The sequence below is a fragment of the Trifolium pratense genome, linkage group LG6, assembly GCF_020283565.1.
Source record: "Trifolium pratense cultivar HEN17-A07 linkage group LG6, ARS_RC_1.1, whole genome shotgun sequence".
In the NCBI taxonomy this organism is placed as follows: Eukaryota; Viridiplantae; Streptophyta; class Magnoliopsida; order Fabales; family Fabaceae; genus Trifolium; species Trifolium pratense.
In genome coordinates, this window is record NC_060064.1 from 42262343 (window position 1) to 42281555 (window position 19213).

The 19213-nt window shown below is 33.1% G+C and overlaps 1 protein-coding gene and 1 long non-coding RNA gene across 3 annotated transcripts; one reads left to right on the forward strand and one right to left on the reverse strand.

The window, feature by feature from the left end:
- Positions 1–863: 863 nt before the first annotated feature.
- On the forward strand, positions 864–9755 carry LOC123890155. 2 transcript variants are annotated; one of them, XR_006802727.1, is made up of 6 exons: positions 903–1136; positions 1241–1368; positions 2072–2213; positions 2801–3304; positions 7469–7716; positions 9462–9755. It is a non-coding gene; the product is annotated as an uncharacterized LOC123890155 (long non-coding RNA). The 2 variants fall into 2 exon arrangements; XR_006802728.1 differs by lacking the exons at positions 7469–7716; positions 9462–9755 and having other exon boundaries at positions 864–1136; positions 2801–3364.
- LOC123890153 (MDIS1-interacting receptor like kinase 2-like) lies at positions 2620–6346 on the reverse strand. Its single transcript, XM_045939706.1, has 2 exons — positions 3401–6346; positions 2620–3281 (listed from the first exon to the last, which is right to left on the reverse strand). Exons 1-2 carry the CDS (start codon positions 6237–6239, stop codon positions 2926–2928), a joined length of 3195 nt encoding a protein of 1064 aa, XP_045795662.1. The 5' UTR covers positions 6240–6346; the 3' UTR covers positions 2620–2925.
- Positions 9756–19213: the final 9458 nt, after the last annotated feature.

Here is a 19213-nt window from a genome sequence, read left to right on the forward strand (position 1 = left end):
ATATATTTTTAATCTAATATATAATTTTAAATCCTATGTAGGAATGAAAGAAATTATTAATTTTTTATGTGAAAAAACATGGAGTAAGAGAATAAGAATACCACTTGTAGTAAAGAAAACTAGAAAAAAAAAAATACTACTATATTAAAACAACTAAACAAGTTATCGTGAGGTTAACTAAGTTAGTAAAGAAAACATTAAAATATATATATATATATATATATATATATATATATATATAGAGACTGTGGTTCACACTTCCGATATCTCCTTATTCATCTTAAAGGGGGTGAAATTTCTAGCCTACTTGATAAAAAAACTAAACGATATCTTTTAAATTCGTAAAATTTGGAGTAAAAATATATAATGTTAAAAATATGGGTTGAGACCAAAATTGTAATAAATATGAAAATAGTGATTAAAAAATTCGATTCTAAAATAAGGTAATTATTTTTGTGAATTTAATAAATGGTTTGTCTAACGTGTGCAATATTGCACATGTTAAAGCAACAAAAAAAAATACTAAAATAGTAATTTTTAATTGAAAAAGTAATAATTATTATTTATTAAAAAGTTATGCATTTAATATAAAATACACAAAAGTTCCAATACAAATTTACTATTTTGAATTTCTTAATGTGCACATGATAGAAAAACCAAAAATGCAATTAAACTTTTTTGTTTAGTTAACGGAGCACCGTTAATCGCCATCTTTACTTAACACAGTCGTAAAACACATAGCTTTATTGTAACCAAAAAAAAAACACACAGCTTTATAAAATTCCACAAATAATAAATCATTAGGTTTGATATAGTGGTGATGATAGTATGTTAAATATTATGGGTTCGATCATGGTTCCTTTGTAAAACAAAAAGAAATTCCACCAACAGTATATTTCACAATTCTCTGTAAGTAACCGGCTTCTCCGCTTCTCATTTCGTGACCGCGTTCTCTCCTTCTCCCTCGTGCTCGTTTCTCTCTCTTTCTCTCGTGCGATCTCTCTTTACCACTGCATTCTCTCTGGTTCGATCTCTCTCTCTCTCTCTGTAACCTAGTTATCATCTCTCGCGCTCGCTCTTTCTGCAACTCACTTCCTCTGCTTTCCAATTCCATCCATCACCGGAATATTTCACCTGTAAATCACATTTTCTATTGAATTTGGTAGTACTGCATTTGATTGTGTCACTAAATTTATGCAGTAACATCATCTTTTGACTATATTTGGTTGATAACTTGTAGGAGGGTGCAGGATTCTGACTTCTGAGGCAAGGGAAGATTTTGGTTCGAATTGGGATGGAAAGAATTCTCAGGCGACCAAACTACCTTCTTTTCCGCCACCTCTGTTGCCGCTATTTTGGAAGACTCCGGTAGTGGCTTCGCAAAATTATTGATACTGCATTTTACTATATTTTATTGTTTGTTTTAGTGATGTTTACATTTATATTTGATTTAACAAAATTTTGAAATGGAAATGTGTCATGAAGAAACCCCTTTTAGCTATGAAGCATGGACACAAACATAATGGACACTGACATGTCAACACCGATAATAATTTGAGAAAATAATACAATTCAATGTAATTATGTGTTGGTGTCGGGCGCATGTCTGACACTGAGACACGCCTAATCCTGAAGTGTTCGTGCTTCATAGCCTATTAGTAATGTTTTATCTATGTTTGTTTTAGTGATGTTTTCATTTATGTTTGATTTGACAAAATTATGCCTTTCAAGTTCTTCAATATTCCAAAAAGATGCTGAAAATAAGAACAATTAGTATGCGATACTGAATAGGAACATAAGTCATTTTGCCTTTATCATGGGGGTGCAGAGTTTCTGCTCTTATTTGTTGATGTATCAATTATCATAGGCTGCTAGAGTCAATTTCGTACCTTATGCTTTATGCACCAATTCCATTAGCATTTATTTAATTTTTACACATAATAGTTGTTTGTTTCATTTACACCTTTCTGATATTTTGAAATCTCTATTTCCATGTGGATTGAGCATTTCTGTTGTGTGAAGGTATAAAATTATACTAAAACGAGTTTGTTTCACTTTTATGCTCACTCAGGTAAGACTCGCTTCTCAGCCTTGAACAGAATCTTAACCAGCGTTCTGCTGATTTTTTCGTCTCCAACAATGGTCTTCTGGTTATGTGATTCCACTACTTTTTTCTTGTTCGACCGGTCACAACAATGCCAAACAATGTTCAGGTTTTGCTTTTGCCTCATTCTCGTTTGCTTTCACGATCTACTTTTACAATAAGCAAATAAAAAAATGCACAATTCAGTGACACAAAATGAAAAACATAAAACCTCTGCTTGGGGTTGATTCCCCTGTATTGTGTGACTCTCGCACACACAGTAACCAACTCCTACTTTCAAACCTTGTTAGAAATCCCTTATAACCAACACGGGAAGTAGGCAAGCACACGCAGTACACCTGTATAGGAGTTCTATGAACTTTGTAAGTATAAAGTGTGATGAATGGAATACTGATTGCATTAATTAATTAGATAAAGGTACACCAGGTGTATACTCCCTCCTTTCGTCAATAATTATAACACGTATTTTTGTCTCTTAATACAAGAAAACAAATCTATAGGTACAGTTATGACTCTTTTTCGAAATATACCCTTATTATTACTATTAATTTGCCTTGGAACATAAATGATTTTTACACTACCAACTTTTATAAACAAGGACATTTGGAGTATATAGTAAAAGAGGCTCCTATTCAATTAAGAATGAATTAGAAACTCCTATGAACGAGGAATGATAGTTGTAGTTCCTTTATGCAGGTAACGGCTAGTACAACCGACTTGATGATATTGATCTATTAGTTATATTATATCAACTTTATATACAACAAAAGTAACAAGAAAAGGATAACGACTCTATCAACAACAATAAAAGGAAAGGGATGTTATTGAAGTTGTCCTAGTCTAATCATGGAAAGTTGGTTCTTAAAAGGTGATTTTCCTGCTGCAAGCATCTTAGATACTTGTTCCATGGTTGGACGAGAACGCGGATTTTGACTCAAGCAAGCAAATGCCAAACTGGTAATCAACATCACCTCCTCATCAATTGGTTTCATAACTTGTTGAGGTCGTTGATCTAAAATATCTATCAACAACATATCATTTGCCATTGGCCTTGTAGATGATGACAAAAATAATGAAATGAGATCTCCAGGATGTTTTCCCATTATGATTTCCAGAGCAAGTACTCCAAAGCTGTATACATCACATTTCTCATTCACTTCCATTGTTTGTGCCAACTCTGCAAACAAACAAATAAACTTTGTAAGTTATATTTTCCACAAATTAAAGTGTTTCAATATTATATGAAAAATGATATGATAATTTCAATTTCTATATGAAAGAGGATATGATTCTAACCTGGAGCTGCATAGCCAAAAGTGCCTGCAAATTGGGTCCAACTGAGTAAACCAGGCTTTAGAAACTTAGCGGTCCCAAAGTCGGAGACATGAGCTTCATAGTCAAGATTAAGAAGAACATTTTTGCTCGATATATCACGATGAATAATAGGAGGTGAACAATCATGATGCAAATAGGACAAACCATTGGCCACACCTTTAACAACATTCACCCTCTTTTCCCAATCAAATGCGGAGGCGTATGTGTCATTGTTTAGTATACGATCTAAGCTTCCGCCTTCCAAGAACTTGTAAACTAAAAATGAAAACTTAGAATGTGAGCAAAATCCATAAAGCTTTATGATGTTCCTGTGTTTGATTCCTGTTAACGTTTCAATCTCACTCATAAAAGACTTTGAACTGAAAGTTGACATATCTTCATCTGATACTAAATGAAGTTTCTTCACCGCAACCACCATATCTGGAGACAATTCTGCCTTGTAAACATTTCCTTGACTTCCTACTCCAATGAGATATTTGTCATCAAAATTCTCAGTTGCTTCAATGATATTTTCAAACATCATTTTCCCATCATAACTCCAGACGGAAAATAGTACTCCCCTTTGTGCTTCTTCAATTTGGCTTTCTTCATTTGGTTTTTGTCTTCGACACAAAATATACATCGAAATTCCAACACCAGACAACACTAATATAAGAGCTCCTAGTGCAATGAATATGATTTGGAGGACATTTTTGCTATGGCTTGTGGGACAAGAATCCAAACCTTTGATATTTCCGCATAAGTCTTTGTTATTTTTGAATGATTCAGATGAAGCATTCATAAAAGCCGGAATTTTCGGAAGTGGACCTTCTAACTTGTTGTCTGATATATTAACAAAAACCAAATTCCTTCCAAAATTTTGAGGAATGGTTCCTGAAAGCATATTGTGTGAGAGATTCAACATGGATAACATCCCCAAGTTTTCAAGAGCTGTTGGTATTTTCCCATTCAAAAAATTGCCACTAAGATCAAGTGACTCAAGAGCTGAACGAAACTGAGAAGGAATACTTCCTTCAATTTTGTTCCTGCTCAAATTCAAGTTTCGTAACCTTGGTAGCTTCACAACTTCTTCCGGTATTGTGCCACTCAACTCATTTCCTCCGATATCCAACTCTTCAAGTCTTTGAAGTAATCCAATTTCTACTGGGATGCTATCTGTGAAATGATTGTTACTTATCTTGAGTTCTACTAATGATTTCATGTCCCCTAATTCCTTTGGAAGTTTCCCGGTCAATTGATTTGAAGAAAGATGAAGCCTACCTAGCTTGGGTAAACCAATAAGCTCCAACGGTATACCACCCGAAACATTATTGTTGGATATCTTGAAAGTATCAAGATCAAGAGACTTCCCCCAGTTTGGTGAAATGTGTCCATGAAGTTTATTGTCACTCATATCAATGTATTTCAATAACGGATACACACCAAAATCTCGTGCTATATCACCTTCTATCGAATTTCCGTCAATTCTGATTCTTTCAACGGTAGGGCAGTCTTTCAAACTTGTTGGTACCGGACCGGTGAAACGGTTTTGATCAGCATTAAAGTTATATAATTTTCCACCAGAACATATTTTCGGCGGCAAATGCCCAACAAAATCATTCTCAGACACAACAAAGGAATACCAATCAGTAATGTTATAAAGTCCATCTGGAATTCTACCATGAAGTTTATTGGTAGCTACTTCAAAGACAGTGAGCAGTTTCAAATTCCCAATTGTAGCAGGAATAGTACCAGAGAGATTGTTTTTTTGGACACTAAAGGTTTGCAAATTGATCAAATTTCCTATAGAAGCTGGAATTGATCCAGAAAGACGATTCATTCCCAAATACAAATCAGTGAGGTTTTTCATGTTTCCAATTGTGGAAGGAATGGATCCAGAAAGTTGATTGAAATCAAGTGAAAGGAAATACAAACTAACCAAGTTTTGTATAGAATCAGGGATTGAACCAGAAAGATTCATGTTATAGAGGTAGATATCGGTCAAGCTAGACATGTTCCACAAGGAGTGTGGAATTGACCCAGATATCTCTTTGTTATCATTAAGGTGAAGTCCATTTAGGTTTCTCATGTTGCCTATTGTTTCAGGGATAACACCAGATAGAGAGTTTGTTGACAAATCAAGATGAGTAAGTTTTGTCAACAAACCGATTTCTTGTGGAATGGAACCAATTAGGTTACCTCTTAGAATTTGAAGGAACTCTAATTTGTTCAATTTTCCAATCTCAGGAGGAATAGGACCAGACCAATTGTTTTTACTTAAATCTAGATATGATAGGTTGGATAAATTTCCTATGGAACTAGGAATTGATCCACTTAGTTTACATTTATAAAAATCAAGGCCTTTTAAACTCTTCAATTTCCACATTTCTTGGGGGATGGAACCAACAAAAGGATTTTCAGAAAAGTTCAAAACATTTATTTTTGACATGTTACCAATTTGTGGGGGAATGGTTCCATAAAATTGGTTATTATAGATATTTAAGGTGTTAAGGTTTGGTAATGAAGAAAAAGTGAGAGAGTGGAGTGTACCTTTTAGTCCTAAATTTTCAAGGTTTATGGTAGAAATTGATTTGGATTTTTTATCACAAGTAATTCCTTGCCAATTGCATGGATTTGTGGTATTTTTCCAAGTTGATAAGACTGTTTGACTTTGGTTATCAAAGCTATTTTTCCATTTTAACAAAGCTTGTGATTCAGTTGCTTCAGCTTGTGAACATGAGAGTGTTGGGAGGACTGAGAGAATAATGAACAGAATTTGCAAGGTTGATAGAATCATGATAAGTGTGGGTGGTGGTGCCATTAATCAATGTTTGGTAGATGATGATGATTCAGGAATTTTTCACGGATCTATATAAGTTTGAGATATAGAATACTACTCCCTCTAGTCTTGTATATAAGCAAAACTAAAAAAAAAAAATACCCATGAAGAAAGTAGATAAAGTGTTTTGAATCATGAGAAAAAACTACTATATTTTCACTTTTATCCTTATTTTTTGTTGAAAACCGTGAAAATAGTGTAATCATTAAGGGTAAATATGGAATATTGACAATAAACATAATAAATGTGGTAAATTTTTGCTTATATTTGAGGCTTTCAATTTTTTATTTTGTTGCTTATATTCGAGACCGGAGGAGTACTAATTAAGAAATCGTTTTATTTTTCACGTGGGTATATATGCATGAATATTTATTTTTGGTAATAGTGGGCGGGGTGTGTGAATGCTACTTTTTTCTTTTTCATTTGACAAAATGATTGAACTTGCTGGTCAAATTAAGTCTGCCCCCAGGAGTATTTTATTCAACGGGTGATTAATGCCACGTTCTTTATTGATTATTACTACTTCCTGTTCCCACAATAACTGAATCAGTTCACTGCGTCACGCATGTCAATGTATAATTTTGACGATTAATATTTTTACTTGTATAATAGTAAAAATTAAAAAATATGATATTTTGAAAATATTCATCGAGATGAATCCAACATCTTATATATTAATATTTGTTTTTATTTATTAGTAGAAAAAAATAGGATCAAAGTATGATATGTGAATAGTGTATATAGTCAAAATGACCCAGTCATTTTGGGACGGAGTGAGTATTATTATTCTTTTTCTTTTGACAAAATTTTAATAATTATGTTAAGTAGTCTTGATAAACAGTTCCCGGCACTCTTTAAACATTTCATTTAAAGAAATAATTTATTCAAAAATTGAAACATTTCAATTTTCAATGCGTTGACTTCACACATTTCCATAAAATTTTAGCAAAAATTTACTACTTAAGATGCTTAAAGAGTGCTTGGTACACTTTGTTTAAGATTTTTCCTTATGTTATTTATCTTCAATTCTTCATACTGACCTTTACTAACTCGGAACATTTTGTAATGCTTTATTTTTTGTAGACGAAATTGCAAGAAATCTACACGCACAATTATTTAGATAATAAAGGCCTTCAAAAAAAAATTATTCAGATACTGTAATATTTTGTGCCTTACTCAACCACTTATATATCTTTCTCTTTTACTGTTAGGTCCACTTATATATTTTTTTAAGAAAGGTAATACCTATAGTTAGACAAGAAACAAGGTGGAAGATCGGTAATGGAGATAAAATCTGAGTTTTTCACGACAGGTGGTTTGCAAACGGTAGCCTAGCATAAGCTGCTGTGCAATTTGATCAGATGAGCGCATAATTAGGCCGGACAACCGCGACATGTACAATGTCTGATCAGCATACAAATTCTACCTAATAGACAAAGCAGATTGAAATTCGAAGAGGGTTGTGTTAGATTTAGACAAACAAAGTAGAGAGAATGAACAAAGGGAGGCTACTAGGGTTTCATAGAATTACATTACAATAACTTAGAATACAATGAGTTGTCATATGAATATATAGAAAACATAAATAGACTAAATTACTATTATGCCCAAAGCCCAATTACAACCAAAAGCCCATTATATTATTAAATCACTAACATATTATCTAACATCTCCCTGCAAACTCGCAATGCCTTGACATGAAGCATTGAGAGTTTGTCAAACAAGACATCAAACCAAAATAACTAACAGAGAGCAGCAACCAAAGTGAGTTGACATCATTGAAAATGCAGCAAGAACCATCACCAGTAGAAACGTCCAAACAAAACCAAACCGAACAGGAAACCAAACCAAATTGTTCCAATCCAAATTGAACCAAATCAAACCAATCCAAAGTAGAGAGAAAGAGAAGCATTCAAATAGAAGAAGAATCAATGCAGAGGGAGATGCAATCAGAAAATCAACATAGAGAAGCAATCAGACAGAATTCAGATAGAGGCAATCAAACGGAAGAAACCAAATAGGGAGAAATGCAATGCAATCCATCAGAATCAACAGAGGGAGAAGTGTCGGAAGAAACAATAGGGAAAAGTGCAACCAAATAGAAGAAGTCAATAGCGAGAAATGCAATCAATGAGAAGAATCGACAAAGAGAGGTCAATCAATCAGAAGAAATCAATAGAGAGACAATCAAAGAGAAGAACCAAATAGAGAGAACCAATTAAACAGAAGAAACCAATGAGAGAGAATACCAATCAAACAAAGAAGAAATCAAAAGGGGAGAGACAATCAAACCAGAGAGACCATAAGAAACCAAATTGTGAGTACTAGACTCACCAAACAACCAAATTCATTCAAACAAATTTCTAAATTAATCGAACCAAACCAACCAACCCATTTCAAACCAAACCAAATGAAACCAAATCAACTGAACTTAAACGATACCAAAACCAAATGGAACTAAACCAAAAAATACCACACCAAATGAAATTGACGACACAGCCGCAGCCAACATTATCAAGCATATCAAACAAGCCGAGAGAGGAAATCCACAACAGAACTTGCAATAAACTCCCAAATAAATTCACTATCCAAATTAAATGTTGCAAGAGGACAAACAAACAAATTTTATCAAACTATAATGGACAAACCAGAGAAAAAGAGGAAAGGCAATGGTGGAACAATACCTTCTCATGTCACTAAAATTCAAAACGTGGATGAACCTTGCAAATATCCACCAATAAAATTCAAAACCCATCAAGAAATAAGTAATAACCAATTTGTTTCTTTCAAGCAATAATAGACGACGACACACAGAATTCACAAATACCAGCCAAGATAATACCCACTTGAAAAATTGACCAACAATAAGAGAAAGAACTAACCCAGGGAAAGAACAAATCATCAAAGATCAAACCAAATACATTCTCAAACTTTTGAGAATTTGACAGCGGAAAGAACCGGTGATTCAAGGTGGATCGAAACAAGCTCTAGATACCATGTTAGATTTAGACAAACAAAGTAGAGAGAATGAACAAAGGGAGGCTACTAGGGTTTCATAGAATTACATTACAATAACTTAGAATACAATGAGTTGTCATATGAATATATAGAAAACATAAATAGACTAAATTACTATTATGCCCAAAGCCCAATTACAACCAAAAGCCCATTATATTATTAAATCACTAACATATTATCTAACAGGTTGGATGTCGATTTGGAAGCTGGATGTGCCACCAAAAGTTAAAAATTTTATTTGGCGAGTAGCGTGGAATTGCTTACCAACTCGCGCAAGGCTGATCGAGAAAGGCGTTGAAGTAGGAGTTACTTGTCCGTGGTGTAACGATGTGCCAGAAACAGCAGCACATGTGCTGATGCAATGTAATAAAAGTAACTTAACTTGGAGAAATCTAAACGTGTCACACTATATTGAACAATCCATGCAGCAACATGACAATATAGGATGTATGATTTTCTATTTATTAAAAACTCGATCAAAGCAAGAACAGTGCAGTTTTTTTTATGAATCTCTGGAGCTTGTGTAGGAGGAGAAATGTATTCATTTGGGACCACAAAAATGAGAGAACTGCATAAATTATTTATGGAGGAAGTTGCTTACTTTCGAAATGGTGAAATGCGCGCCGGATAGAGGAACAAACATTATTGACAGCCCGAACTGACCGAGATAGTCTTAATTGGAAATGCCCACCACATGACTTCCTTAAGTGTAATGTTGACGCTTCGTTCTCGCACTACAAGAAAATCACCATTTACTGGCGGCCATAAGCCCTCAAAAAGTGGCTAAAACCGTCAATAAATGTTGAAAAACGAAAATTTACTGGCGGCCTCAATCCGTCAATAAAATAGGCGTTGATAACTTTTGTGGCGGTCTGAACCGTCAAGAAGTAGATAGACGAAATTTACTGGCGGCCATGACCGCCACAAGCTAGCCATTGTCATTTCCAACTTCCTGGCAGCCAGAACCGCCGCTGTTTATATTTATTAAATTTAAGTGTTGACAGTTGTACGTTGTGCAGTGTGCAGGTGTGGGATACCAAAGAGCCACATGCACCCACATGCTTCTTTTACGTTTTTTATTTAGTTTATTTTTTTAAAATAAAGAAAATGCAAATATGTTCAATCCACAACCATGGAACCAACCAAAGAAATGGAAAACAAAATATGTGTGTTGTGGTTTACTTCTTCATCGCCTCTTCTTCTATGAAAAAGCACATATGTATATTGTAGCTATCAATTTCAAGATCCTCACATGTATATGCTTGAATACACGCTCTTTGTGTGTTAGAAAACATGTATTGTGCAGTGAAGTCAAAGTAGATAAACTCTAAAATCTGAAATCTAATGCAGAAAAAATATCGATATGGTGATGTTCCTCTCCAAACTACTTCCTTCTTCATCACCTTTTCTTCAGATTTCTTCTTCAACCCAAATAATTTTTCATCAAACTTAGTATCTCCAATAGATCTAGCTTTGTTGTTGTTGTTGTTGTTGTTGTGTTCTCTGTATGTTGTGGTTTTTGAAGAGAAGAGAATATGAAGAGTGCAAAAGTACCAAATATGAAGAGAATATCAATAGATCAAAAGAACCAGTTTCAAGGCAGAATTTTTTTTTTTTTTTTGAAATCTGCCACACTTTGTGGCGGTCTGGGCCGTCACTAAGTGAAAAGTACATTATAGAGGGCTTTAACTGCCAGTAACTATCACGATCCTCACAATTTGTGGCGGCTTCGACCGTCACTAATTGTCATGCACATTTGTCACGGCTGAGGCCTCCAGTAAGTTTAAATACAGACTCTTAATTATTATTTTTTAAGTTTTTGAGGGTTTGTTCCACTTACAGAGGGCTTAGACCGCCCGAAACTTATAGAGGGCTTAGACCGCCAATAAATATTAATTGAATCCGTCGGTAAATTAATGTTTTCTAGTGTCGGAGTATCACAACAGAGTGGGTATTGGAATGTGTCTAAGAGATGAATTTGGCATGTTCGTGGCAGCAAAAACTCTATGGCTGCAACCGATTATGTCAGTTGCTATTGGTGAAGCATCGGGACTGCTAATAGCAACAAAGTGGTTAAAAGAATTAGAGTTTGAGAAAGTAATTTTCTGCATGGACTCAAAAGTAGTGGTGGACTCACTGAATTCACATGTACGAGACGATACGAAGCTAGACTCCATTCTAGCTATATGTAGAGCTACTTTATCTGATATTTGTAATAACTCTTATGTCGAGTTTTTTAGGAGAGAAACTAATATTGTTGCTCATAATCTTACAAAGACGGTCATACATAATGTCAATTCTCATCTCTATTTTGACATACCCGATTGTATTGACCCCTTAACTTTAAATGAAATGAATTATATCTTTTTCCGTCAAAAATAAAATAAGAGTTTTTTTTTTTATAAGCTAAAATAAGAGTATTTTATTTATGGAAAATGTTTTTTTTCTAAACGATGGAAAATGTTAATTAATTAGTCTTTAAGATACTAGTCAAGAAATTAAGGGTCTGTTTGGTTCGGGGTTTTTGGAGGGGAGGTGAGGGGAGGGGAGGTAATGTTTTAATTTTTTTGTGTTTGGTTTAATTTTTAGGAGGGGATATGAGGGGAGGGGAGGTAAGCAGAATCCCTCCTAAACTCAATTTTTGCTTCCCCCCAAATTGGGGGGATTTGGAGGGGAGGGGAGGGAAGCTTTTTTAAAGTTTATTAAACTGACAAAATTATCCTCAATATATTTTAGAATTCCAATATTATCCTTATTATCATTTTTATTATTAGGTCTTTGTTGTCTGTATTGCTTATACTCCTTGTCTACCTCTGTTTGTACCTATGGTGCTGTTGCTGCTCATCAAGTATGTATCTGTTTGTTTTTTATGATCACTTGCGTTTATATATATATATATATATATATATATGACGTTTCTGCGTTTATATGCGTTATTTCTTTTCTGCGTTTATATATATATATATATATATATATATATATATATATATATATATATATATATATATATATGATGTTTCTGCATTTATATGTATCGTTGTTTTCCTGTACATACATATATATGTGTTATTGCTTTTCTGCGTTATTTCTTTTCGTGAGCATATATATATATATATATATATATATATATATATATATATATATATATATATATATATATATATATATATATATATATATATATATATATATGATCATTTGCGTTTATACATATATATGTGACTGTATTGTATTGTTTTGCTCTTTTTTTGAGAAAAGGATATATATGTATTGAGAACGACAAATTGAAATTTGAGTAAATACATATTACCCTTCAAGCATCTATAATGAAATTTGAACTTTTATACGTAGTTTAAATGTTAATTTTTTTATAGGAGTATTGATAGTTTGTTAAACTATTATATGTGAAATTTATTTTTTTAAAAATATTTTATTGAATTAGATGGATCATCAAGAACGAGAAATTGCTATTAATAGATGGTTTGATTTGTGCCGAAGAGTTGTAGCTCAACTTATGTGTGCAATTGTTTATTGTTATGTTCGGATGTCTCGTAAGAGAAAATTAAGTTATAGTATGAGCTCTGAGAGAGAAAGGGTGCGTGAAGAAATAATGTATCGAATTAGTAACTGTGAAACTAGTAGAAATCTATTGAGAATGAGCCCTCAAACTTTTTTAAGGCTATGTGATATGTTAGAAAGAGAGGGGGGTTTACAGGCTACACGATGGTCAAGCGTGGAAGAACAAGTTGCAAAAACAATTTACATATTAACCCATAATGTTAAAAATCGTGAAGTCAAATTTTGGTTTCGGCGATCGGGCGAGACAATTAGTCGTCATTTCCATCAAGTTTTAAAAGCTATTCTTGAATTGGAAGAAAAATTTATTGTACAACCTGATGGCTCAACGGTCCCTCTGAAAATTAATGATATTGTGTCAGGATTGTGTTGGTGCTATAGATGGAACACATATTCGAGTCAAAGTATCTGCAAAAGATGCCCCTCGATATCGTGGTAGGAAAGACTATCCAACACAAAATGTTTTAGCAGCGTGTACTTTTGATTTAAAGTTCACTTATGTTCTCGCGGGATGGGAAGGTTCTGCCTCTGACTCGAGAATAATAAAGAATGCACTAACACGAGAAGATAAACTTAAAATTCCTCAAGGTAATATAAGAATCACCATACACCTATAATTATTTATATGATATATTTCAAACTATCACATTTAATATTTACCTTTACTATAGGAAAATATTATCTTGTTGATGTTGGCTTCATGCTGACAAGTGGACTTATTACACCTTATAGAGGAGTTCGGTATCACTTGAAAGAATATTCGGTAAAAAATCCACCTCAAAATTACAAAGAATTGTTTAATCTCCGACATGCATCTTTACGCAATGCAATTGAAAGAGCCTTTGGTGTATTGAAAAAAAGATTTGAGATTATATATAATTCAACATAGCCCAATTATGGAGTCAAAGCTCAAAAATTAATCATTTTTGCATGTTGTATTCTTCACAATTATCTAATGAGCGCAGACCCAGATGAAGACCTTATAGCTGAAGTAGATGCTGAACTTGCAAATCAAACTGTATCTCAAGAAAATTATCAAGCTTCAACAAGTGATAGGGACGAAGTTGCTTTGGGTGGGGTTATAAAAAAATAGTGTAGCACATGAGATGTGGTTAAATTATGAAAATAATGTTTTTGCCTAAATAGTTTATCTTGTATGTTTTATTATTATTATTATTATGATGTTTGATGTTCTTTGTCAAATTAGTACTGAGTTTATTATTATGATGTTTAGCGAATGATATTGAGACTTCATGTTAAGATATATTTTAATTTTGTTATGTTATTATGATTGATCATTTTTATAGCTTATGGCATCGAAAAAGCAATTATCAACCAACAACGGTAACTCACTACAAGAAAATACAGGATTTGCTACCAGAATTTTGCTACAAACTGGATTTCTAGTTAATCCCAATTAAAAATGCCTCTGTTTAACCTATTCACCTAAAAGACTTCTATTAACTCATTTTTTCTTTATTTCTTTTATTGTTCCATGATTCCATCACTTATTACTTTATTTTTCTATTATTGATTATTTTATCTTTCTTACTCCATTACTTATAACTTAAAAGTTATAACTACATTTAACAAATTAAAATTTTATTTTTAATAACTCAAAATCGCACTCTCCTTCATCTCTCAAAATCACGTTCTCTCCAAAATCGCTTATCTCCAAAATCGCTTTTCTCCAGAATTGGCTTCGATCTCTCCATAATTGCTTCTCGATTCAGAATCGCAGAATTTCAGAATCGCTTCTCGATCCATAATCGCAACTCGATCTCACACCAGAATCACTTCGTCGGAATCGCTTCGTCACTTCGTCAAAATCACTTCGTCGGAATCGTTTCCTCGATCTCACATCATCCTTGCTTCGTCAGAATCGCTTCCTCACATCATCTCAAAATCACATTCTAATTCACTCAGAATCACTTGCTTTATCTGAATCGCTTCCTCAAAACCTAGAGACTATTAAGTTACTTCTCACTCCTATTTTCTCTGTTCTGGTAATCGATTTCTTCTACTTTTTTCTCTTTTGTGATTTATCAACTCAATTTCTTGTTTTGAATTTTGATTTTGATTTTGATTTGATGCTTGTGTGTGTAAGTAAATGGAATGTGATATATATTATGAGATAAAAAGTTTAGAATGATACATTGTGATCTGATGCTTGTATGTGCATAGATGTATATTGAGTAGTAATAATGTCATTGATGATGATCAAAGATGCTTGTATGTGCGTAGGTGTAGATTGAATAATATTGTTAACCTTATAGTAGTATTAGTAATGTTTTGGTATTTGGTTGAAAATTTAAATCTATTTTGTTTGGGAAAAAGGAATATAAAATAGTTTAGGTGTTATTTGTAATACATTTAGTTAAGAGTGAGTCTCACATGATTGTGTAGTGTTGTAGAGTACTAATCTATGAAGCATTGACACTTACTAACATACATGAAAACACCGATAATAGTTTAAGAAAATCGAAGTGATTGAAATAACCACTTCTGTCTGTATCTTGTTGCATGTTGGTGCTAAATAGTTGCTAATACTTGTCCATGCGGCATTCTGAATTTATTCTCGTTTTCAGGACGAACTGGAAGCAGAACTTAAAGAATAAGGCATGACATATCAACACCACAATCGTGCAGGTAAATCACTTTTTGCTGCATCATATTCCTTCACAATTCAATGTCGTATGATCTTCATTCTTTACTTTATAGGGAAGATACGATGTTTGCTGTTCTATGATGTTAGCCTGGGATCTTCATAAAGCTTGGCCAGAGGCAGATTTTTGGGTAAGAAGAGAGTGTTGCTTTTGGTCATTGGTCTCGCTGATATTCACAATATTGTTCTGCATGCTATGATAATTATCTATGAAGTTTCTTGATAGAGATTTTAATGTCCCATTTTATAGTGAAGCATATCTTTTAATTATAAATTTCAAATAATGATTTTGTTGTTTACTTATATATCTTCTTATCAAGAAGAATGTTTCCACTTTATCTTATGCAAAACTTGGTCAAGTTACTGAATCATATTATGACACTTGGTTAAATGTGTTGATACCAAGTATGTTCTCTATATCATATTGAGTTAAATGCTCATAGCAATACCAAATATATATGTTAAATGTTGCTAAGTTTTGTCATTGAGAGTTTCACATTATCTTAGGTGTTGTTGGGAATGAATAGATATTATTAATGCTTTAATTTAATTAGTTAACATTATTGATTTGTTTATATGTATGGTTCAGACATTTATCTGTTGCTATTTTTACAAACTGCTTTATTTCGATATATTCTAAACTGTTTCTAATATTAACTACAAATAATAATCAATGCTTAAGTATTCTCTGATGGACTTTTGAAGGTAGAGCTTATCTCACTAGTTTTCAATCTAGACTTTCAGAATTTGCCTCTTGTTTCATTATGTATCCATTATGGTGTTTTTAGGTACTTGTCTGCACAATAACTCTGGCATGGGGTGTCAATCTACCTGCTCACAGGTACATTGCTACATGCACGGTGTTGTGAAAGTGTGAAGTCCACAGTATCACACAACATGCCTGCACGGTGTTGCTACATGCCTTGCTAGATGACTGCTTTCATTTTTTTATTCCAATTCAGACCAGGTATGAAAGTGATTCCTTATCTTGTCTGATGTTTTGGTTTTCATAAGGTTGCAGTTTTGGTGGGTATGGTTTCATTTTAATATATAGTTTCATGAAATAAAACACTATATAAGCTACAGGCATACCTATTAGTCTTATAGGTTCATTTGTTCACTGATTCACATAATCTCTGTAAAAATTAGTCAGTTTTAGTAGTGATGTTCATTAAATGATTCAAGGTTGCTGGGGAAAGGTTTATAAGTTGAAGTTAATAAGTTTTTAATACCAATCAGATTTAGTTAATAAGTCCTGTAAATATTTCTTTACCACCCATCATAAGTATTGTTTGTGCTATTTTGTGCATGCAGATTAGCCCTGATGCAAGAAAAGGTACTAATTATGGTGGTTGTCAAATTACTCGTGCTAACTTATTGACTAGTGACATGTTCTGGTAATGCTTTTAACATCTTGCAAAACTGTATTTAATGACCTTTAAGAACACCCAAATCGTTTGATGGACCATTAGGGTATTGGTGTAGTTATCTTTCCAATATTATTTCTGTTTGGTCCATCATCATTTATGTGTTTGTCTTAGTCAACTTGAATGTGTTTTATGTGAATAGTTCTTTACAAACTACCCTAATTAGATTTGATTAGAAAGGCTTCTTAGCTCATCATTATTCTTTAATTCTAATGAATTAAAGTTGGAAAAAAAACTAAGCCACAAACTTAGTATTGCACTTGGAAAAAAAATATTGATTGAATGTGTCTTATTCATCATTATTCTATATAGTGTTGTCTGGATCAATAATTTCACTAACTTAGCTCATGGGAATCTACTAATCTGTTGCTCATGGGAATTTTCAGTGCATTTATAGTTTTATCAAGAACACATTAAGAAATTTTCTCTGAATTTGTTTTGTAGTTGATGAAGAGTGATCAGTCTCGGCTTTCCGTTGAAGCACATGGATTTGTTTTGGGTAAATTGAACTTTTCTTTTTACTGAGTTCTGAATTCTTGATAACTCAAGGCATTAAATAGATCAATATATTTACTTTGCTAATCAATTTCATGTTCAAATTATGCATTACATTAGTTCTGTTCATATGTTTATTAACACTAATCAATTTCAATTGGCTTAATTAATAAAATAGTCCCTTAAAGACATTTTTGGTTTCACATAGGTCCCTTAAAGAAAAAAAGGTCCGAATAGGTCCCTTAAAGAAAAAAAATCCGAATAGGTCCCTTAAAGACATCTTCGTTAATCAGTTTGGTCCTTTCCGTCCATTTTTTTGAGGACCAAACTGATTAACGGAGATGTCTTTAAGGGACCAAACTGATTAACGGAGATATCTTTAAGGGACCAATTCAGACCTTTTTTTCTTTAAGAGACCTATTTGGTCCTTTTTTTCTTTAAGGGACCAATGTGAAACCAAAAATATCTTTAAGGGACCATTTTACTAATTAAGCCATTTCAATTCTACATGTTTATGGTTTTAATATTAAAATGTATAGTTTATATTGAATTTAAAGTATCATCAATATCATTAAGTATAACATGCATATTTGTTTCATTTGCCAGTAATAAGATGTAATGAGAGTATATGATGCACATTTAACTTAGCTTTTTTGATGGATGATAATTAATTAACAATTAGCTTGGTTTTAGGAATGGATTCATAGTAATTAGCCTTTTATAATTATAAATTTTTTCTAAAATGCTTGAATTTGGCTGTGAAATCGCTAGGAAACATAACCTTTTCAACAATATTTAACTATGTATTAATTGGGAATTAGCTATGATTTCCTATATGTTAGTTGCAAATTAGCTAGGAAATATTTTTCTAGATGATTTGCCGCCCAATCCATGCTAGGACCTATACGGCAGCTAATTCACAACAAATGCGTAGCAAACACTGTTTTACTAGCGATTAGCTACGAATTAGCTACAAGTGGCTTCGTAGCTAAACGCAGATTTTCTTGTAGTGACTCTAGGACTTTGAGTTGGACTAGAGCCATGGACGATGCTCTTGTTGATGCTTTCATGCATGAATTTGAAAATGGTAACAAAGTTAACGGTACCTTCACATCAACAGCGTATGAACATATTACAGCTGAAATCAGTGTATTATTTGGGGAAAAATTGACAAGGTGAAGATAAAAATCCGTTAGAAAACTTTGAAAAAAAACTTCACCGAATATTACGACATTTTTAAAGGTGGTATGAGTGGATTTTCTATGAATCCAACTACACAATTATGGGATGCTGAGCCAGAAGTTTGGGATGCTCTAATTGCAGTAAGTTTTATAAATCTTGTATTTTGCAATATTTTTATTAATTAATAGTTGTATAACTACTGTGAAACTTATTTTTCAGTCAAAATAAAAAGCGGCATATTGGAGAAATGTCCCACTTCCAAATTATGAGAAGATGGTGACACTTTATGGACCCAACCGAGCTGATGGCGATGAATCTGGGACTTTAAAGGAGACAAGAAAACAAAGTTCGTCGGTCATCGATGAAGACTTTGTTGAAACTATTCACGACATTGATGGCCATGTTGCTCGAAATGAGGTGAATTTGGAGGGTTTTGATACTCCTCATTTTGATTTTACTGTACCTGAAACACAATTATCAGACCCTTCTCCTATAGCAAGTGGTAGTAAAAAGAAGAAATTGAAAGTGGCTAAGAATAAAAAGTCAAACAATGAAATGATTGAAATGAAAGAGTCAATGAATATGGTTGCTGA

Bases quoted from the DNA above. Each gene is read 5' to 3' on its own strand.
- LOC123890153 (XM_045939706.1), bottom strand. From the start codon at position 6,239: ATGGCACCACCACCCACACTTATCATGATTCTATCAACCTTGCAAATT. The intron at 3,282-3,400 runs GTTAGAATCATA...GTTTGTTTGCAG, and splicing joins TTTTGGCTATGCAGCTCCAG to AGTTGGCACAAACAATGGAA.